This window comes from Propithecus coquereli, unplaced genomic scaffold, assembly GCF_000956105.1.
Source record: "Propithecus coquereli isolate 6110/MARCELLA unplaced genomic scaffold, Pcoq_1.0 Scaffold477, whole genome shotgun sequence".
NCBI lineage: Eukaryota > Metazoa > Chordata > Mammalia > Primates > Indriidae > Propithecus > Propithecus coquereli.
The window spans coordinates 859,570-880,992 of NW_012150585.1; the positions used below are offsets into that span (position 1 = coordinate 859,570).

At 47.9% G+C, this 21,423-nt stretch overlaps 3 protein-coding genes across 4 annotated transcripts in view; all 3 read left to right on the plus strand.

Moving 5' to 3' along the window:
* KMT2A (lysine (K)-specific methyltransferase 2A) overlaps positions 1-11,463 on the plus strand; it is an 89,093-nt gene extending 77,630 nt beyond the window's left edge. Inside the window, exons 32-36 of the mRNA XM_012655431.1 lie at positions 3,945-4,119; positions 4,283-4,390; positions 4,825-4,908; positions 5,567-5,696; positions 6,548-11,463. Of these exons, the coding sequence (XP_012510885.1) occupies positions 3,945-4,119; positions 4,283-4,390; positions 4,825-4,908; positions 5,567-5,696; positions 6,548-6,823 (773 nt within the window). The 3' untranslated portion in view covers positions 6,824-11,463. The remainder of the gene's footprint in view (positions 1-3,944; positions 4,120-4,282; positions 4,391-4,824; positions 4,909-5,566; positions 5,697-6,547) is intronic.
* A 750-nt stretch (positions 11,464-12,213) lies between these two features.
* TTC36 (tetratricopeptide repeat domain 36) lies at positions 12,214-16,651 on the plus strand. Its single transcript, XM_012655434.1, has 3 exons — positions 12,214-12,390; positions 13,634-13,822; positions 16,311-16,651. Exons 1-3 carry the CDS (start codon positions 12,279-12,281, stop codon positions 16,571-16,573), a joined length of 564 nt encoding a protein of 187 aa, XP_012510888.1. The 5' UTR covers positions 12,214-12,278; the 3' UTR covers positions 16,574-16,651.
* Positions 16,652-16,995: 344 nt separating this feature from the next.
* TMEM25 (transmembrane protein 25) lies at positions 16,996-21,301 on the plus strand. 2 transcript variants are annotated; one of them, XM_012655432.1, is made up of 8 exons: positions 16,996-17,439; positions 17,707-18,018; positions 18,477-18,767; positions 18,975-19,106; positions 19,413-19,443; positions 19,599-19,699; positions 19,822-19,911; positions 20,068-21,301. In XM_012655432.1, the coding sequence occupies exons 1-8, from the start codon at positions 17,124-17,126 to the stop codon at positions 20,139-20,141; spliced, it is 1,347 nt and encodes a 448-aa protein (XP_012510886.1). In that variant the 5' UTR covers positions 16,996-17,123; the 3' UTR covers positions 20,142-21,301. The 2 variants fall into 2 exon arrangements, with proteins under 2 accessions (XP_012510886.1, XP_012510887.1); XM_012655433.1 differs by having other exon boundaries at positions 19,825-19,911.
* Positions 21,302-21,423: the final 122 nt, after the last annotated feature.

A 21,423-nucleotide genomic window follows, 5' to 3' on the forward strand; every position in this document is an offset into this window, starting at 1 on the left:
TCTTACTCTGTTGCCCAGGCTGGAATGTGCAGTGGCGTCATCATAGCTCACAGCAACCTCAAACTCCTGGGTTCAAGCGATCCTCCCACCTTAGCCTTCCGAGTAGCTGGGACTATAGGCACATGCCACCAGGCCTGACTAATTTTTGTTTTTTTAAATTTTTTGTAGATTCAGGGTCTCGTTATATTGCCCAGGCTGGTCTCAAACTCTTGGCCTCAAGCAATCCTCCCACCTAGGCCTCCCAAAGTGGTGGGATTATAGGCATGAGCCATTGTACCTGGCTAGAATTTTTTTTAATAAAAAAAGCAAAGGATCCAACAGGCAACTTATTTCCCATAAAATACAAATAGCGAATAAAACGAAAATCAGTCTCACTAATAATTTTAACAATGCATATTAAATCATGATTAACTATTTCCTACCTTAACAAACATTTAGTTTTTTGGGTTGCTTTTTTTTTTTTTTTTTTTTTTGACAGGATTTTGCTCTGTTGCCCAGGCTTGAGTGTAATGGCTTTGTCATAGCTCACTGCAGCCTCAAACTCCTGGGCTCAGTGGATTCTCCTGCCTCAGCCTCCCAAGTAGCTAAGAGTACAGGCAGTCGCCACCACGCCCAGCTTATTTTTCTATTTTTTGTAGAGACAAGGTCTCACTATGTTGCTCATGCTGGTCTTGAACTCCTGGGTTCAAGCTATCCCCCACCTCAGCCTCCCAGAGTGCTAGAATTACAGACATGAGCCACCATGCCCGGCCAGATTTAGCATTTGGAGACAATATAGATAAAGATAGAGGAGATGAGCCCTCTCTTATATTAATAGTGGGTATATAAAGTATTAATACAACCATTTGGGAGAATAATTAAGCAGTAACTATCAAAATTTTCAAATTACTTGCCATTCCACCCAACAATTACACTTTTAAGAAATTAACCTGTAGGTAGTCTGAACCAAGTCATAAAAATGTATAAAGATGTTCATTACAACGTGTAGTAGTAGCAAAAAACCAGAAGCAACCCAAATACTCCTCAATAGGGCAATTTAGAAACAAGGTCAGTGTAAACTAATTGAAAAAGCAAGTGATAACAGTATGTATCTAATATGATCATGAGTCCCTTTAGATACTTTTAAATTATTTATGTAATAGTGGTTGCCTTTGAGGAGTGGGACCTAGAGAATTAGAATGGGCAACTTTTACTTTCCTTCTCTATCCAATTTCACTTTATTGTCATGAATATGTATTTCATTTACAAATTTTTTAAAAACTAGTTAATTCAAATACATTCAATTTTTTAAATGACAGATGGCAAATAAGTTTTTTTTTTAAGTTGGGGAGCAAGACCTGGTGGTATGTGCCTATAGTCCCAGCTACTTGGGAGGCTAAGAGAGGAGGATCACTTGATCCCAGGAGCTCAAGGCTGCAGTGAGCTATGATGACGCCACTGGCGCCTCTCCAGGCTGGGTGACAGAGCGAAACTCAACCTCAAAAAAAAAAAGTTGGGATTCTGCTGGGTTCTCAGCCTCTTCCCCTCTTACGCTTACTCTCCGCTTCCTAGGCCTGTTCAGCCATTCCCACGTTCTTACCTTAAACACCATCCCATAGAGCTACGGTCAGAACAGCTCCAGTCAATGTTAATGTTCTTCCTTTCCCTCATTGTTCACATCTTGTTGATTCTACCCCAAAAGTATGAGCCACATCCCTTTCTTCTCTTTTTTTCCTTCTTCAGGCATAGCCCTTGTTACTCTCTACCTGTAACATTCAAAAGCTTTATAACTGGTCCCTGAATCTCCCATCTTTCCTCCTTTTATAGTATATCCTCAGTGTCACCAGAAGTACCTCAAAAACTTCTTAATATTGCCTACCAGTTGTGGAATAAAATCTTCAACCCTTAAGTATATGTTACTAGTAAATGTTTACTGAGCACTGTAATATGCCTGGCATCATGTTAAAGACTCAGGAAAATCACTGAGTAGAAGCAGCCTGGGCCCTGCTCTCCTGCGGTTTCCAGTCTATGGATCCTTACACGTCAAGGTCCTAGTCAGCTTTCACCACTTTCCTCACCCCTCAAGATTCTTTTCTCTGTAGCCACTCTACACTATTTACTGTTCCAGATCCATCAGTGTGTCTTAAAGTATGGTCTATAGATGTGAATCGGAATCTCTGGGCTTGGAGCTGAGAAAGCCGAATGTTTAGCATCTGTTCCCAAGTAATTCTTATTACTTATATTACATATGCTTTCACATTAGCACACGTGGTTCATGCAGTTCCCTCCACCAGGACCTAGTTCCCTCCATCTTCTCTCTCCTTTCCAGATTCCTTGGTTTGCACAACAAACGCCTATTAATCCTTCAAGACCTTGCCAAAGGTCACCTCTTTTCTTTAGCCTTTTTTGACCATTCTCCCTCTGCCTACAGAAGCCCTGACTGTTAACTGATTTAAACAGTGTCTGGAGCTCATGCCTGTAATCCTGGCACTTTAGGAGGCCAAGGAGGGAAGATCACGTGGGCCCGGGAGTTTGAAACCAGCCTGGGCAACATACTGACACACCATCTCTACAAAAAATTTTTTTAAATAAAATAAAGTAAGGTCAGACATGGTGGCTCATGCTTATAATCCTAGCATTTTGGGAGGCTGAAGCCAGGAGTTCGAGACTAACATGAGCAACATAATGAGACCATGTCTCTACAAAAAGAAATAGAAACATCATCCAGGTGTAGTCGCATGCACCTGTAGTCCCAGCTACTTTGGAGGCTGAGGCAGGAGGATTGGAGGCTGGGCGTGGTGGCTCATGCCTGTAATCCTAGCATCTGGGAGGCTGAGGTGGGAGGATTGCTTGAGGTCAGGAGTTCAAGACTAGCCTGAGGAAGGGCTAGACCCCATCTCTACTAAAAACAGAAAAAATTAGCCAGGCATGGTGGCACACGCCTGTAGTCCCAGCTACTTGGGAGGCTAAGGCAGGCAGATCACTTGAGCCCAGGAGTTTGAGGTTGCTGTGAGCTAGGCTGACGCCATGGCACTCTAGCCTGGGCAACAGAGCAAGACTCTGTCTCAAAAAAAACCAAAAAACATGGTCCATAACACAAACTGTTACATGTGTTTGAATTGGGTATGTGATCCTAATGCAATTATACTTACAAAATATATATCTTGTCCACAACAGATATAATTATTAATAATACCAAGAAGAATATTTATAAATGAATAATATTATTTACTTAATAAAAATATAAAGAACATTAGCTATTTGCTAATGTCAAAAAGAAGTGTGGCAGTTGTTACTGTGCCCCATCCCTTTAATGAGAAAAGCCAGTCATTTTAGAAAGCCTTTCAGTGTCTGTGCCAGCAGACTTATATTTATATAAATGTTTTCATAAAATAAATAAAAAATGTTTATTAACAGCATGAGACAAAGTGAGCAAAGCAAATAACTACTGAGTTATACATTCACTATAAAAGCACAGAAGAGTTCTGGTATAGAACCTAGCTACTTCCATTACCTATAAACAAAAAGGATATTACATTTGGAGTTATCCAGTCCAAAGTTCAAATCTTACCATGCTAGCTATGTGACCTTGGGCGTGTTGTTTCAATTCTCTATGCCTAGGTTTGCTCCCTTTAAAATGAAGCTAGTAATTCCTGCCTTGTGTGGTCATTAGAACATGAAATGAAATAACATGTATAGCATTTCTGTGTACGTACAACACATAGAAAATAGTCCATAGTTTGGTGGCATGTTTTTTTCACTTAGCAATCTGTCATGAATGTTTTCCATATTGATAGATCACTCTAATGGCTGGTTATCTTTTGCTAATTTCTAGCTAATGTTTAATATAATTCATCCTTAAGCAGCCTCTGGCAGAGTTATCCTCTAGCAGAGGCATCTCTGTAGTGCTGTGCAGTTTCCTGTTGACTGCCCTCCTCACTAACCTGGCACCTGTGACCCTACAGGTGTTAACGGTTTAAGGATGCTGGGAATTCTCCACGATGCAGTTGTGTTCCTGATTGAGCAGCTGTCTGGTGCCAAGCACTGTCGAAATTACAAATTTCGTTTCCACAAACCAGAGGAGGCCAATGAACCCCCCTTGAATCCTCATGGCTCAGCCAGGGCTGAAGTCCACCTCAGGCAAGTTGTATTCTTTTCTGTAAGCAGTTTGGGTCTTGATTTTATTATCTAATGATACAGTTATTTTCCCACATAACCGTTGAGATTTCCAGTGTTAATGCTGTCATCCTCTACTGCTCTATTAAAGCATTTCTCTGAGTATGTTTTAATCTTTTGGCTCCAGGAAGTCAGCATTTGACATGTTTAACTTCCTGGCTTCTAAACATAGACAGCCTCCTGAGTACAACCCCAATGATGAGGAAGAGGAGGAGGTACAGCTGAAGTCAGCTCGGTGAGTCTGGAGTGGGGAGGGGTTGTAAGAAATATTCTTGCTTTCCCTCTACTCCTGTTGTTCAGGGCACTGTGTAGTTTTGCTTGTATTAGAATTTTCTGGATATGATTTAAAAAGACTGAAATATAGTTTGTGTTGAAGTAGCAGTATATGGCTGGTAAAGAGAGAGGAATATAAATTACAGAAGAGAAATCCAAATAACTATAAAATGAGTATTGTCTTTAACTATGGTATACTCTGTCAGCTTTGGCTATACCATCACAATCATCATGGTCAGAAAGTACTAGATATATATTAAAAATGGACCTCATTTTATAAGGTACTTGTTATGCTTGGCATTGAACAAAGACTATATTCATTTTCTCTAGGAGTCTTCAAGACTCAAAATGTTATTTCCTGAAGATAATTCATTAATAGTATATCTTGTCTCTTAGGAGGGCAACCAGCATGGATCTGCCAATGCCCATGCGTTTTCGGCACTTAAAAAAGACTTCTAAGGAGGCGGTTGGTGTCTACAGGTATGGCTAAAATTCTAGAAAGAATTATAGAAAACTAATGAAGTTTTCCAAAATCAAAGAGGACCAAATGCATGAGTGACCTCCCGCATTCAGTAAGTGAGGTTTTTATAGATATTAGTCGTTGAACCTGATATTTTGGGATCCTGTAACTCCTTGTGTTGAATAAGGAATTTAACATAATAAGGATTAAAATATTGCTACTTCTAGTGGGCTGCAGAATGGAGAAATCTTTCATCTTTGGCCATTTGTTACAACAAATAATATACACAAATGAGTCCAAATTTTCTTTTTCTCAAATGTATGTCTCTCCTGGGTAACTAACAGATCAAAATTTATTCATGTATTCACACAATTAACCTTACTTGAAAAATTTGCCCAGGTTAGGGTACCGTGGCATCAGCCTAGCTCACAGCAACCTCAAACTCCTGGGCTTAAGCAATCCTCCTGCCTCAGCCTCCCAAGAGGCTGGGACTACAGGCGCGCGCCATGATGCCCAGCTAATTTTTCTATTTTTAGGAGAGATGGGGTCTCGCTCTTGCTCAGGCTGGTCTCGAACTTCTCTCCCACCTTGGCCTCCCAGAGTGCTAGGATTATAGGCGTGAGCCACTTCGCCTGGCCGAAAAATTTGCGTCTGATCTCTTTTCCATCTTTGTCCCAGGTCTCCCATCCATGGCCGGGGTCTTTTCTGTAAGAGAAACATTGACGCAGGTGAGATGGTGATTGAGTATGCTGGCAATGTCATCCGTTCCATCCAGACTGACAAGCGAGAGAAGTATTACGACAGCAAGGTGAGTCTCTCTCTTTAACTCGCCCACTTTTGTTTTGCTGTAGAAAGGGAACATCAACTATCAGTATGAATCCTAGATCCCAAAAGAAATAGTTTATGTTATCAATTCAAAGACCGTTTTTAAAAAAAAAAAAAAAATTCTGAAATTTGCGATGTGCCCACTAAAAGTTCAGAATCCACTCTAAAGATTAGTATAGAAAGATACTCTTTGAAAGTTTGTCTGAGTGGATCCTAGGATCAAAAGCACACAGCTATACAAGTTTTAGGTTTCTCTTTCCTGCAGAGACATTAAGAAACCTAGTCTAGTCCCTGTAATCTAGGAACTCCTCATGGAAGCATCTTGAAAGATAGGTGCTGGGAGAAATCTGGAAATTTTACTGGAAGAAATTTTATCAATGGCTATAGGTGACATCAGGAAAAGGTTAGAAAATGTTCTTAAACCTGAGTTTGTTTACAAGAAATAACAAGTTTTGGCCGGGCGCGGTGGCTCACGCCTGTAATCCTAGCACTCTGGGAGGCCAAGGCAGGTGGATTGTTTGAGCTCAGGAGTTCGAGACCAACCTGAGCAAGAGTGAGACCCCGTCTCTACCAAAAAAATAGAAAGAAATTAATTGGACAGCTAAAAATATATAGGAAAAAAAACTTAGCTGAGCATGGTGGCGCATGCCTATAGTCCCAGCTACCCGGGGGGGGGCTGAGGCAGAAGGATCGCTTGAGCCCAGGAGTCTGAGGTTGCTGTGAGCTAGGATGACGCCACGGCACTCTAGCCCAGGCCGCAGAGTGAGACTCTGTCTCAAAAAAAAAAAAAAAAAAAGAAATAACAAGTTTTTCTCCTTTCTCCTCCATGTATAGGGCATTGGTTGCTACATGTTCCGAATTGATGACTCAGAGGTAGTGGATGCCACCATGCATGGAAATGCTGCACGCTTCATCAATCACTCATGTGAACCTAACTGCTACTCTCGAGTCATCAATATTGATGGGCAGAAGCACATTGTCATCTTTGCCATGCGTAAGATCTACCGAGGGGAGGAACTCACTTATGACTATAAGTTCCCCATTGAGGATGCCAGCAACAAGCTGCCCTGCAACTGTGGCGCCAAGAAATGCCGGAAGTTCCTAAACTAAAGCTGCTCTTCTCCCCCAGTGTTGGAGTACTAGGACCCAAGGCCATCCAAAGCAATGCCGAAGGCCTTTTCCAGCAGCTAGGAGCTCCAGGATTGCGTGGGCACGGTTGAGAGGCCTCTGTGATGGCTGAGCTCCCTTATGTCCTGTATTCACATTATACATGTGATCATAGTCCTGGAGAGAGAGTTGAGGTCTTGAAGCAAAGATCCATGATTGACTTTCTCCTGGGGCCCCTCTGATTGTTTGCTGTTCATAAGTGGGAAACGGGTTCCCTAGCAGACTTGCCGGGAAGGAGCCTATAGAGGGTTAGTTATGTTGGGAGATTGGGCCTGATCATCTCCTCAGAGAGAAGTTGCCATCCTCGCCTTGGCCCTTTCCCAAGCACTATAAGTGAAGGGTCAGGCAAAGCCCCAAATACAGGTTGGTTGGACACCTGACAGTTTGTCAGCCAGGCCCCATCTACAGCCGTCTGTTGAACAAACAGAGGTCTGGTGGCTTTCCCTATCCTCCCACTTGAGAGTTCACTTCTGGCTGGGAGACAGGATTCCTAGCACCTCTGGTGTCAAAAGGCTGTCTTGGGGTTGTGCCAATTAATCACCAAACCCTGAGCCTGTGGGCTTTAAGTGGGAGTGTTATCCCCATGAGCCTTAGCTCAGCCAGTCACCTTTCTTGACAGTAGGAGCGGCTTCCCTCTCCCATTCCTTCTCTTCACTCCCCTTTCTGCCTTTCCCTTGTCCTTCATCCCACTGCTTTCCCATTCTTCTTTCTGGGTGGTAGGGGAGGTTGACTCCTTGCTCAAGGACACTCCCTGCTGGGCATAGCATGTGCCTGCAGAAAGTTCCCTGAGCCTGTAAGCACTCCAGCTGGGGAAGTGGACAGGAGCCATTGGTCACAACCAGACAGAATTTGGAGGAGTTTTCATAAAGCTCCACTGAGAGATTTAAAGAAATATATGTAGCATGATTTTTTTTAGAAGAGGAAAAAGATTATTTAAATAGGATCTGAATCATGCGACTACCAGAGTATCACAACCAGGATGACCCTTGGGCCCCATTCCTAGGACATGATTACTTTATTTTCCCCTTGTTAAGACATAGGAAGACTCAATTTGTAAACGGTCAATGTCCAGTTGAAGGCAGAACACTAATCAGATTTCAAGGCCCAAAACTTGGGGACTGGACCACCTTGTGTTGAGGGAACTCTGCCACCTGTGCACAATCCATGGATAAAGTAAATTAAATGACACTACTGCCCTGATTACTCCTTAGGATGTGGTCAAAACAGCATCAAATGTTTCTCCTCCTTCCCCGAAGACAGTGTCCTGAACCTGTTAAATTAAGTCATTGGATTTTACTCTGTTCTGTTTACAGTTTACTATTTAAGGTTTTATAAATGTAAATATATTTTGTATATTTTTCTATGAGAAGCACTTCATAGGGAGAAGCACTTATGACAAGGCTATTTTTTAAACCGCGGTATTATCCTAATTTAAAAGAAGATCGGTTTTTAATAATTTTTTATTTTCATAGGATGAAGTTAGAGAAAATATTCAGCTGTACACACAAAGTCTGGTTTTTCCTGCCCAACTTCCCCCTGGAAGGTGTACTTTTCGTTGTTTAATGTGTAGCTTGTTTGTGCCCTGTTGACATAAATGTTTCCTGAGTTTGCTCTTTGACAATAAATGGAGAAGGAAGGTCCCCCAACTCCACTGGGACACCCCCCTCCTTCCCCTAGTGAAGCTCCTCAAAAGGCTATAGTAGTATCTTGACACAACAGTTTCTCCTCTTGCCCATACTGTCTCTCTCCTTTCTGGCACTAGCTCCAGAGTGGTGAAAGACAGTCATCTTTTACATTTCCCTCATCTTTCCTACTTCAGAGTTAGCAACCAACAAGTTGAATGGCAACTTGACATTTTCCATCACCATCTGCCTCATAGGTCACTTCCTTTCCTTTCCCTCTGCCCACCAAGTCCTCATACCTGCAAAGAACCCATTGATCACCTTGTGCCCTCTTTTGGGGCAGCCTGTTGAATCTGAAGCACAGTTTGACCACTCACGATAAAGCAGATTTTTCTCCGTCTCTGCCACAAGGTTTCAGAGTAGTGCAGTCCAAGTAGAGGGTGGGGCACCCTTTTCTCGCCGCAAGAAGCTCATTCCTATGGAAGTCTAGCAAAGCAATACAACTCAGCCCAGCACTCTCTGACCCAGGACTCATGGCTCTGCCGTGCCTTCCATCCTGGGCTCCCTTTTCTTCCGTGACTTTAAGAACTTTGTCTGGTGGCTTTGCTGGAACATTATCACTGTTTTCACTGTCATGCAGGGAGCCCAGCACTGTGGCCAGGATGGCAGAGACTTCCTTGTCATCGTGGAGAAGTGCCAGCAAGGGACTGGGGAAAAGCACTCTACCCAGACCTCACCTCCCTTCCTCCTTTTGCCCATGAACAAGATGCAGTGGCCCTAGGGGTTCCACTAGTGTCTGGTTTCCTTTATTATTGCACTGTGTGAGGTTTTTTGGTAAATCCTTGTATTCCTATTTTTTTTAAAGAAAAAATCTTAAGCTGCATTTGTTACTGAAATGATTAATGCACTGATGGGTCATGAATTCACCTTGAGAAAGACCCAAAGGCCAGTCAGGGAGTGGGGGAAACTCAGCTAAATAGACCTAGTTACTGCCCTGCTAGGCCATGCTGTACTGTGAGCCCCCTCCTCATTCACTCTACCAACCCCAAACCCTGAGGACAGGGGAGGGACCCACATCTTTCCTTCTCCTGCCAGCTGCAGATGGTTTGCCTTGCCTTTCCACCCCCTAATTGTCAACCACAGAAATGAGAAGTTCCTCTTACAGCTCAGCCTTGAGTCCATTGCCAAAATTTCAGCATACCTGCCAGCAACTTGGGGGATAAGCTAGCGTTTCCCTGTGCGAGGGAAAGAAGGCAAAAATGGCACAGCTATCTCCCAAACACGTCTGAGTTTGTTTTGAAAGTGACTGAGGGAATATCCGCACAAAAATGCAGATTGAGGAATTGTGGTGGGTCATTCCCAAGAATCCCCCAAGGGGCATCCCAAATCCCTAAGGAGTAATAGCTGCAAACCTGGTCAGTTCTCAGTGAGAGCCAGCTCACTTATAGCTTTGCTGCTAGAACCTGTTGTGGCTGCATTTCCTGGTGGCCAGTGACAACTGTGTAACCAGAACAGCTGCATGGCGCTGACCCTTTGGCCGGAACTTGGTCCCTTGGCTCCCTCCTTGGCCACCCACCATCTTTAGCACAGCCCCTCCTGTTTTTAGGCCAATAACAAGAATTGAGGGGGAAGCCCTGGCAGCTATACGTTTTCAACCAGACCGGGACCTAGCCCACCACCCTGCTCGCCTCTGTCAAACCCCCGGCCAATGCAGTGAGCACCATGCAGCTCCCTTGATTTAAAAAAAAAAAAAAAAAATACAACAACACACAAAAAAAAAAAACAAAAAAAAAATCTTTTAATGAATGTATCTTTCTAAAGGACTGACGTTCAATCAATATCTGAAAATACTAAAGGTCAAAACCTTGTGAGATGTTAACTTTTAAGTTTGATTTGGGATTTTTTTTAATAGAAATCAAGTTGTTTTTGTTTTTAAGGAAAAGCGGGTCATTGCAAAGGGCTGGGTGTAATTTTATGTTTCATTTCCTTCATTTTTAAGCAATACAAGGTTATTGAGCAGATGGTTTCGTGCCGAATCATGAATACCAGTCAAGTCTCACACTCTGAAAACTTGCAACTTTTTGTTTGTTTTGGTTTTCAAATAAATATAAATATGATATATATAGGAACTAATATAGTAATGCACCATGTAACAAAGCCTAGTTCAGTCCATGGCTTTTAATTCTCTTAACACTATAGATAAGGATTGTGTTACAGTTGCTAGTAGTGGCAGGAAAACGTCAGGCTGGCATTCCTCTGATTCCCAAAATGGGGGAAAACCCAAACAATTAAGGCATGGTAAAACAGTCTACTCCTAGAATCAGAGAGAAATGCAGAAATGGTGTCACCTGGATTTTTTTCTGCCCATGAATGTTGCCAGTCAGTACCTGTACTCCTTGTTTCTCTATTTTTGGTTATGAATGTTGGGGTTACCACCTGCATTTAGGGGAAAATTGTGTTCTGTGCTTTCCTGGTATCTTGTTCTGAGGTACTCTAGTTCTGTCTTTCAACCAAGAAAATAGAATTGTGGTGTTTCTTTTATTGAACTTTTAACAGTCTCTTTAGTAAATACAGGTAGTTGAATAATTGTTTCAAGAGCTCAACAGATGACAAGCTTTTCTAGAAATAAGACATTTCTTGACAACTTTTATCATGTATAACAGATCTTTTGTTTTTTTTTTTTTCCTTGTGTTCTTCCAAGCTTCTGGTTAGAGAAAAAGAGAAAAAAATAAAAGGAAAATGTGTCTAAAGTCCATCAGTGTTAACTCCCTGTGACAGGGATGAAGGAAAATACTTTAATAGTTCAAAAAATAATAATGCTGAAAGCTCTCTACGAAAGACTGAATGTAAAAGTAAAAAGTGTACATAGTTGTAAAAAAAAAGGAGTTTTTAAACATGTTTATTTTCTATGCACTTTTTTTTATTTAAGTGATAGTTTAATTAATAAACATGTCAAGTTTATTGCTGCACAGGGTTGAGATTCCTTTTGGCTTTGGTGGGTGTGGGAGGAGGGCGTGGCCTGTGACCGGGTTCAAAGTGCCTTCTACAGTCCTTTCTTTTAAGGTGGAATCACTAAAGCATTCTCCATAGCCTACCTTCAGGTCCCACTTCACACTGACTCTCCTTGTAAAATTTTTTTTTAGAGATGGGGTCTCTCTCCATCACACAGGCTGGAGTGCAATAACTCAATCATAGCTCACTGCAGCCTTGAACTCCTGGGCTCAAGGGATCCTCCTGCCTCAGCGTCCCAAGTAACTGGGACTACAAGCACGCACAGCTATGTCCAGTTCTCACTGACTGTATTTTCTCCTTTTGCTCATCAATGATGTATATTCAGGAAGGGGTCAAGAGGACAAAGGAATAGTCCCTTTATCTTTTACATATCCCCCCTCTTTTATCCAGGGGAGGTTAAGCAGCAGCTTCTAACAATTTTTCTCGTGAAGAAAATGAAAGCATTTCAGGGAAAAGCTGGAGAACACCTTCTCTTTGCTCTACTCCACCTTAAGGCTGAAACTGGATTTGTTTATTCTGTGGGGGATGGGGAGCATTGAGAAATAATTGTAAATATTCTGCCAGCCGGGATCACTAACCCCAGGCCCAAGGGGGTTAAGTTTACACTATAGCCAAGGAATGGGAGACACTCCTCTCGAGGGGATGGTCCTCAAACAGAACCTCCTCTTTTTAGATCCACTGCCTGTTGGAGGCTCAGCACCTACCCCCTTGCCTCCCTCTTCTCTCATCCTGAGTCACCTTTTGGGATTTTGGAGTTGAGCACCATGGGGACTCCAAATGATCAGGCAGTGTTGCAGGCCATCTTCAACCCCGACACCCCATTTGGAGATGTTGAGTTGGACCTAGGAGAAGCAGAAAAGGAAGAACTAGATGAAGGTGAGCATTTGGCCTGGAGTGTAGCTCTCCACATAGGCTGACCTGCTGGCCTCCCGAGAGTGGCAGAGGGAGGTGATCTTACAGGGCCCCTTGTTCCATGACCCTTGGGTTATGATTGAGATTAGAATCAGGTTGGCTGATCCTTAATGCACTGATAGGGGTTTAGAGACATTCTGCCAAGAGGAGAAAACGATCAGCTCTCACACCTCTGAACTTACCACTTTATTCATTCCATGATCCAAGCATAATTGTGTCGGATAATGTTAAACTCACATCTACGTCGTAACAGAGAATATCACCCCACCACCACAGAATGGAAGACAGAAACAGGGCAGGGCAGAGAGTGGTGGCTCACTTGAATGAGTGGTTACAATACAGAAAGCAGAAATAGGAGGGTTTTTGTTTTTTATTTTTAGAGACAGGGTCTTGCTTTGTTTCCTGGGCATGAGGGCAGTGGCATAATCATAGTTCACTGCAACCTCAAACTCCTGAGCTCAAGTGATCCTTCTGCCTCAGCCTCCCAAATAGCTGGAACTACAGGTGCACACCACCACGCCCAGCTAACTTTTCTATTTTTTGTGGAGATGAGGTCTCAAACTCCTGACCTCAAGTAATTCACCTGCCTTGCCTTCCCAGAGTGCCAGGATTACTGGCATGAGCCACTAGGCTCAGCCTGCATTTATTAAACCCTATTACAAGCCAAGCACTGAGCTAACCGGCTTTTACATTATTCTCTAATGAAGGTGTTTTTAATGCCGTTTGTTTCTGAAGGAGTGGAAGCCTAAGCCTTACTGAAACTTCAGACTGAAAAGCTGAGGGGTGATTTTCATGACTTGTTAATGTCATGGGGGCCTTTGTGTAACAGGCAGTATAGTAGAGCAAAATGCGGACAGGCTTAGGAGCCAGAAAGATCTGGATTCCAATTCAAGCTCTGCAATTTATGGGTTGTGTGACCATGTGCCAGTTCTTGAACTACAGGTTAAGGAGTTTAGGCTTCATTCTCTTGGCAATGGGGAGCCAACCAAGATCCCTTTCCCAGATCCCTTTGGAACTTAGGCAGTGCTAGCTCCCAGCCTTGATGACCTCAGGTCCCACTAACCCCAAGCACTGCAACTGATCCCTGCTGTGACCCACACTCAGTCAGCTCTGGCTCAGATCTCGGGATTCCAAAGCCTGAGGTGGCCTTTTCTTCTTGCCCTGACTGCACACCTGTCCCCTCCTCCTGGCTCATTCCCTGGCACAGATGGAGTTTTCCCTCAAGCACAGTTGGAGCAGTCCAAGGCCCTGGAGCTGCAGGGGGTGATGGCAGCAGAGGCTGGGGACCTCAGCACAGCCCTGGAGAGGTTTGGCCAAGCCATCTGCCTATTGCCTGAGAGGGCATCAGCCTACAACAACCGAGCCCAGGCCCGGCGACTTCAGGGCGATGTGGCAGGTAAGGGGAGATGCCCTGGAGCCTCTGCAGAAGGGGCTGCCAGAGGGCACAGACCAGAGATGAAGTGGTTATGGAGCTAGGCTATGAGGGGTGGGGAGTCACTAAACTCTGGAGCCCGTCTTCTTACGCATAAAGTATGAGATGTATCGTGGGCCCTGCTACTCTCGTGGGCCTGTTTGAAAGTCAGAAGTGATTGCATCCCATTCATTCATTTAAGGAACATTTAATGAGAACCTACAATGTGGCAGGCAGTAGGCTAGGTGCTGAGGACATACAGATAAATGGTACACTATTGACAGCTAACATTTATATAGCGGTTACTATGTGCCGGGCATTAAGCACTTTACATATAAGCTGTGGTAACACACTTAATTCTTGCAACAACCCTAAAAGGTATGCACTATTCTGTTTGCTAGATAAAGAAACTGAAGCATGGAGATGTTAAGTAACTTGTCCACTATCGTACAGCTGGGAAGTGGCAGAGCTGGGATTTGAAGCAGGTGGTAGGGCTGCAGAGTGTGTGCTCTTAATGGCCACATGATACTTGCTCCTCAAGGAGCTCCCAGTCTTGGGGGTAGAACAGACACATACATGATACCAGCAAACCAAATTTGAGAGGGGTCAGCATGGGACCTCTTCCTGAAGGGCAAGTCTTGACGGATGAGTAAGAGTTAGCTGAGTGAGTGGGAGGGAGTGGGAGAAGGTAGAGTCTGTGGAGGTCCAGAAGGTATGCACAGGTACAGGGAACCTGAGATTTCCAGGCTGGCTGGAGTGGAGGAAGGATGGAGAGCTGAGCCTGGAGGGGCAGGCAGAGGTCAAATGGTGAAGACCTTGGGAGTGTTAGGCTGAGATTGGACTTTGTCTTGAAAATAAAGGTGACCACTGAAGGATTTTAACAGCGGAGTGACTGGATCAAACCTGCTGCATTCAGGTTACTTTGGCTAGACTGGGGACAGTGGGACAGAGGGACCAGGCTGACGGGAAGGTGTAAACTATGGAAGCCTAATAGGGAACCACTTGTTAGGACCAGTGCTGGTGCAGGTGCTCCTAGGGCCAGGAACACCAGGCTGGGGAGTTTGGACTCCATTCCGGGAACAATAGGGAATCCCTAGAGCCCCCTTTCCAGGCTTATGTGCCCCAGAGCCCTGGGGACAGCCTGAGGCTGAAACTCCAGAAAGGTGAAGAGGTAACTGATTCCTCCAGATCAGCTCCTCCCTCCGAGGGAAACCAAGGAATGCTGCGACCTGAGAGCTTCCCAGCAGCCTTGGGTGGGTTTAAGGAATCAAGACACAAAGACCCAAGACAGGGAAGATCAGGTTTGCTCCACGACAGTGCTGGAACTTCCCACGTGCCTTGTCAGGCTTTTTAGAAGACTAGAGAACCTGAGTGAACTGAAGCAGAGCCTGCGTGAAAACAGCCTGGGGGATCTTACAGAAGACACCACCTGGCTGCCTGAGGTTCTGAGTTCTGAGGCCTAATCCAAGGATTAATATTTTATGAGAATAACAAAAATAAAAATGGTGCAGGCCAGCTCTGGCTCCAGGACCCCATTCCAAGGAATTAGATACAAAATAGTGAAGATCTTGGAGATAATGACAGAATGAGGAAAGGCAATCAGTCCACGAAACTGAGGAGGAGCTGTTCTAAATTTTAACAAGCAACGCAAAAAGCCCTCAAAAGAATGAGAACCTGACTTTATTGTCTTTGCAAGAAATGGTTGTGCAGTTAATTACAATTTTTAATTTAAAAAAATTTTTTTAGAGTTGGAGGAGGGTCTTGCTTTGTTACCCAGGCTGGACTTGAACTCCTGAGCTCAAGGGATCCTCCCAAGTGAGTAGCTGGGACTACTGGCACGCCTGGCGAATATTTCTCTTTTTTGTAGAGACAGGGTCCCACCATGTTGCCCAGTCTGGTCTTGAACTCCTGGCCTTAAATGATCTTCCTGCTTCAGCCTCCCCAGTAGTTGGGGTTACAGGCCCCAGCCACCGTGCCTCGTTAATTATAATTTTTTTGAACCCTGGGATTGAGTCAGTCACCTGTCACATAGTAGATGATTAATAACTTACGTGTGGATTAGCTAGGGAGAAAAAAAAAAACACAAAACACGTGTGGAATGACTTGCCTGCTACTTGCCCGACAATGGGCCAGATTCAAAACATAGTGACCATTCAAAATCCTCCCACAACGTTCATGTTTTAGTGTATTAGTGGTGGAAAATAATAGGAACAAGAAAATAATAGGAACCTGTTCCTACGTGGCTGTGCAGCCCAGGGCAAGTCTTCCCAACTCCTCCAGTCTCCAGCTGCGTAATGGGATAACAAATCCCTACCTCCAGCATCAAATGTCTGCACGTGCAGCAGGCGGGCTGGGCTGTAAATGGCCGTGCCCGGAGCCTCAGGGACCACCGCAGACTGCAGCGATCCGCGCGGCTACGGGTGGCGGGCGGGCTCGGGCACCTGCCGCCCAGTGACCGCCTCCCGTCCCGCAGGCGCCCTGGAGGACCTGGAGCGCGCCGTGGAGCTAAGCGGCGGCCGAGGTCGCGCCGCCCGCCAGAGCTTCGTGCAGCGCGGGCTCCTGGCGCGGCTGCAGGGCCGGGACGACGATGCCCGCAGGGACTTCGAGCGGGCGGCGCGGCTGGGCAGCCCGTTCGCGCGGCGCCAGCTGGTGCTGCTCAACCCCTACGCCGCGCTGTGCAACCGCATGCTGGCTGACATGATGGGGCAGCTGCGCGGCCCCCGCAACGGGCGCTGAGCGCCGCAGGGCCTGGGTGCCCGCAGCCGAGGGGGCGGGAGGGGCCCTGAACCAATAAAGCTGCACGGGCCTCACCGACTCGCCTGCTTCTGCGTCGCGCCCACGCGGCCACGCACGGGCAGAAGCGCACTCAGGTGCACGCGGCGTGGGGCCGGGGTCAGCGCGCGGCGGGCCCGTGGTTGGGCATTGATTGGCCTTGCCTGGCGCAGCCCCCGCCCTTGCAGGGGACTGCGGTGCTCCTCAGACCTGAGCAGTTGCTCCGGCTGCGCGCGGGGAGGGAGCCAGGTGAGTCGCCCGGGGGAAGGGGGCGGGGGCGGGATGCTTCAGCGACCCCACCCCCACCCCTTCCTCTCTCGCCCAAATCCACCCGACCAAGTGGGATAGGGAAGGGGGCGCAGGGCGAGAAAGGGGAGGGGGAACGGGGTAGAGAAGAGGAGGGGCGAGGAGATAGGCGCTCCCTTTGGGGGAGGGGCGCGTGTGGCTCGAGTGTGCGTGTGTGTCTGGGCACGGTGCGGCTGCGCTGGCGCTCGTTGCTTCTGTGTATCTGCGAATGTGTACCTGCTTGTCCCCTCGAGTCAGTGGTTGGTTCTGCGCCCGCTGGGTGACCAGGTACATGGTGGGTGGGTCTGTGCCTTCGCCACTGTGGGCTGGTCTACATTTGTGTTTCTGTGCATGGTTCTTTTTGTTTCTGGAGAGTAAATTCCTGGAGGAATTGCTAGGCCTGCCTGCTCTCACCTGGCTGACACCGAGGCCCGCCCCCTTCTCTCAGCAGCCTGGGGCCCCGGCCCGGGCCACCATGGCGCTGCCTCTAGGCCCAGCTACCCTCTCGCACACACTGCTGTTCCTGCCCGCCCTTCTGAGCTCAGGTACACCCCTGTTCATTCCTCCACCAAGCACTTCTGGGGTCCAGAGCCTCCTTCCTCTGTCCTCTTCTCTCTACACCTTCAGTCCGCGCACCCACTGTAGAGCCTGGTTCTCCTCACCCGCCTACCCTAGGTCCAGCCAGTCCCTGGAGAGAGAACCCAGGTGCCCTGGCTCTGGGCCTGCTGCCCCTCGGTAATGACCTTGTCTTGGTCACAGAACGGGACCAACCCTTCTCCAGCCCTTCCCAGAGGCCCTCTGCTGTGTTTCAGGTTGGGGGGAGTTGGCGCCACAGATAGATGGTCAGACCTGGGCTGAGCTGGCACTTCGGGAGAATGAGCGCCACGCCTTCACCTGCCGGGTGGCAGGGGGCCCTGGCACCCCCCGATTGGCCTGGTACCTGGATGGACAGCTGCAGGAGGCCAGCACCTCGAGACTGCTGAGCGTGGGTGGGGAGGCCTTCTCTGGGGGCACCAGCACCTTTACCATCACTGCGCAGCGGGCCCAGCATGAGCTCAACTGCTCCCTGCAGGACCCGGGCAGTGGCCAGTCAGCCAACGCCTCCGTCATCCTCAATGTGCAATGTGAGTGCCCCTGAGGTAGGCAGGGAGAGAGTCTCTGCCCAGGAACCCCCAGAAGCCACCAGGCAGGGTGGTTGGCAGGACATTTAATAAACACTTAAGCACTTTGCAAATATTAACTCACCTTATCCTCATGATAATCCTATGAGGTGATTACTGTTGTTATCCCATTTTACAAATGAGAAAACTGAGACACAGAAAAGTTAAGCAGTCTGCCCAAGGTTCTACAGCTGGTAAGAAGCAGAGCCAGGGTTCAAATGCAGACATTTGGGCTCTGGTATTTATACTTTTAATCGCTACAAAGTGTTGCCTCTCTGGCAGACCCAGACATCGCATTTCTCAGTGCCCCCTCTGAGGAGGGGTCCAGGCTCCTGGCTCCCACCTGGGTTTGGGTTTGGGAAGAAATGGCCAGAAGCATGAGGCGCTGTGGTGAGAGCATATTGGCCTCTGCTTTGTACCAGTTAAGCCGGAGATTGCCCAGGTCGGGGCCAAGTACCAGGAAGCTCAGGGCCCAGGCCTCCTGGTTGTCCTGTTTGCCCTGGTGCGTGCCAACCCACCTGCCAATGTCACTTGGATCGACCAGGATGGGCCAGTGACTGTCAACACCTCTGACTTCCTGGTGCTGGATGCCCAGAACTACCCCTGGCTCACCAACCACACTGTGCAGCTACAGCTCCACAGCCTGGCACACAACCTCTCGGTGGTGGCCACCAATGACGTGGGTGTCACCAGTGCCTCGCTGCCTGCCCCAGGTGAGAACTGCCAGCGACTGGCCCAGCAAAGGCTCAGGCGAGCGCAGGAACCAGGGTGCAGATATGGGAGGACTTGTTGCCCCTTTGGGTGGGTCTCGTGGATGAGCTGTCCCCATCCACCTTGGGCAAGGAGGACAGAGTAGTCCCTACAACATTTCGGGGTTGGGGCACTGCCCACTTGGAACCTAATCAGAAGACAACTTGCAGGGCTCCTGGCCACCCGGGTAGAAGTACCACTGCTGGGCATTGTTGTAGCTGGAGGGCTTGCCTTGGGCACCCTTGTGGGGTTCAGCACCTTGGTGGCCTGCTTGGTCTGCAGGAAAGAGAAGACCACCAAAGGTAGGGCCAGGGGTGTTGGGGGCAGAGGGGGGCTAAGGGAGTGGTGGTGAGGTCGGGGTGAGCAGCAAAAACAGCAAGTAGAGCTGGGCAGAACAGGTCATCTCTGACAAGTGGCAGAGCACTTCCAGGGCATGGCCGTGGGTAGGACAACATGGGTCTTGGGTAGCAGAGTCAGGCCCTGGGAACCCAGGCTGGGCATTTGAGAGAGAACTTGCCTGAGGGTCCTGGGTCTGAAAGGGCAGGGGAGGCAGAGCCCAGCATGGGAGGGCACATTGAGATTCGGTGGCATGGTGTTTTTCTCCTCAGGCCCCTCCCGGCGCCCATCTCTGGTCTCTAGGTAACTCTTCCTGGGGCTGGGTGGACGGGCTGAACGGAAATGCAGGATGGGGACATGTGGGAACCCGGGGTTTCTGGTGGGTCTGGAATAGGCCCCAGTAGAGGAACCTGTACCTGCTGGTGCCAGGGCATATCCCAACCTTTGTCTGCCCGTAGTGACTCCAACAACCTGAAACTCAACAACGTGCGCCTGCCACGGGAGAACATGTCCCTCCCATCCAACCTTCAGCTCAACGACCTCACTCCAGATTCCAGAGGTACATCCAGGCCCCTGCTGTTTGCAGGTGCTTCTGAGAAAAAGAGAGACCCTGGTGCTTAGGATGGGCAAGACCCCATCAGGCACGCTCCTGTCCTGGGCACAGCCCCCTTTGTCACCCAACAGGGAAATCAGCAGACCGGCAGATACCTCGGAACAACAGCCGGCCAGAGCTCCTGGACCCAGAGCCCGGCGGCCTCCTCACCAGCCGAGGTACTGGCAAGGGGCCTGCTGCCCTCCTCCCCTGCTCCCCAGCCCTGTGTATGTGTCAATGCATCGAAGGTCTCCGAGTGCCGGGGGCAGAGAGGACTCTCCCACCTTCCCAGGAACCAGGGTTACTGAGTCCCCTGCACCTCTTTGACCTCACAGGCTTCATCCGCCTCCCAATGCTGGGCTACATCTATCGAGTGTCCAGCGTGAGCAGTGATGAGATCTGGCTCTGAGCTGAGGGCGAGAGGGGGGCGCCCTCTCGGCCCCCAGATACCCTCCAGCTCCTCCTCCAAGGCATCCTCTGCCTAGCTGCCTTGCCAACGTGAAGAGGCCATCCCACTGCCACTTTTGCTTGCCCTCCTGGCTGGGGTGTCCTCTGTGTCACACACATGATGTGTTTCTCTGGGATCTGACCCGCAGGGGCACAGGTATCCTTGACCAGGCTGCCAGCTGGCCCTGAGCCCCTCTTGCCAACCCAGGTTGGGGGCCTGCATGTGATGACTGGGCCCAGGCAGCTGGGGCTCTTTGGCCAGGTGTGTTCAGACGTCATCCAGCATCCAAGTGTGGCATGGCCTGCTGAATACGCCGCACCTGTGGTCCTTAGCACCTTGTACTGTAGGCATGGGGGCATGCGGGCTTGGGGCACAGGGAGGACCCTGCATGGATTTCCTGCCTATGCTATGTAGCTTTTTTCCCTCAGGGAGAATTTAGGACCTTGCTGGCTGTAGAACTAAACTGCAGTTTGCACAGGAACCAACCCCTGGCCCAGGGGCACTGGCCAAGCACAAACTAGTCCCTTTTGCTGCGTACCTTTCTGCCCTCATCTACCCCTCTGCCCTCACCTCTCGGACATCCTAGGTTATATGTTGGACCTTCTTCACTGGGCACTGGACTTTTCTATTGGCCTGGCCCCTGGCAGTGCCAGTGCCTGGTGTTAGCACAAACCAGGTAGGAAGAGGGAGATGACAGACCTGGTGGCACCCAGGATGGCGTGTAGCAATGCGTCATTTTCTTACAGTGTTAGCACTTTAAGCACATCCCCTGGGGGAGGGGGTGAGTCAGGGGCCCAGAGCCCTTTTTGTGTTCCCCAAGTTTGGCCTTCAATGATTCACTGTGAGTGTCCGGAGCCCTTGGGCTTGGCGGTTTCGCTCTCAGCACATCTCCTCCACCATGGGGCCCCAGCACCAGGAAGCCACCGGTCCTGCGCCACTAGGATGGTCACAGCAGGCACATAATTCGATAATGCCAGAAGCTTTAGGAGGACATGTAGAAAGAGGGAGACCACGTACCCCAAAACGACCTAAGAATGCTTTAAAAAGCAACACGGAAATGATTGAGGATTAATACAGTGCAGCGTACATTTTTCCCTTGTTGAGATCTTGTTTTTCATGTTATTGCCTAGTGCTGAGCACACCGTAAATTCAATAAACTTGACTGAATGGATTTACATATCTCTGCTTCATTTCTTCAAATATGTTTTTTAAATGAAATCTTTAAATCACACAGTAGAGAAAA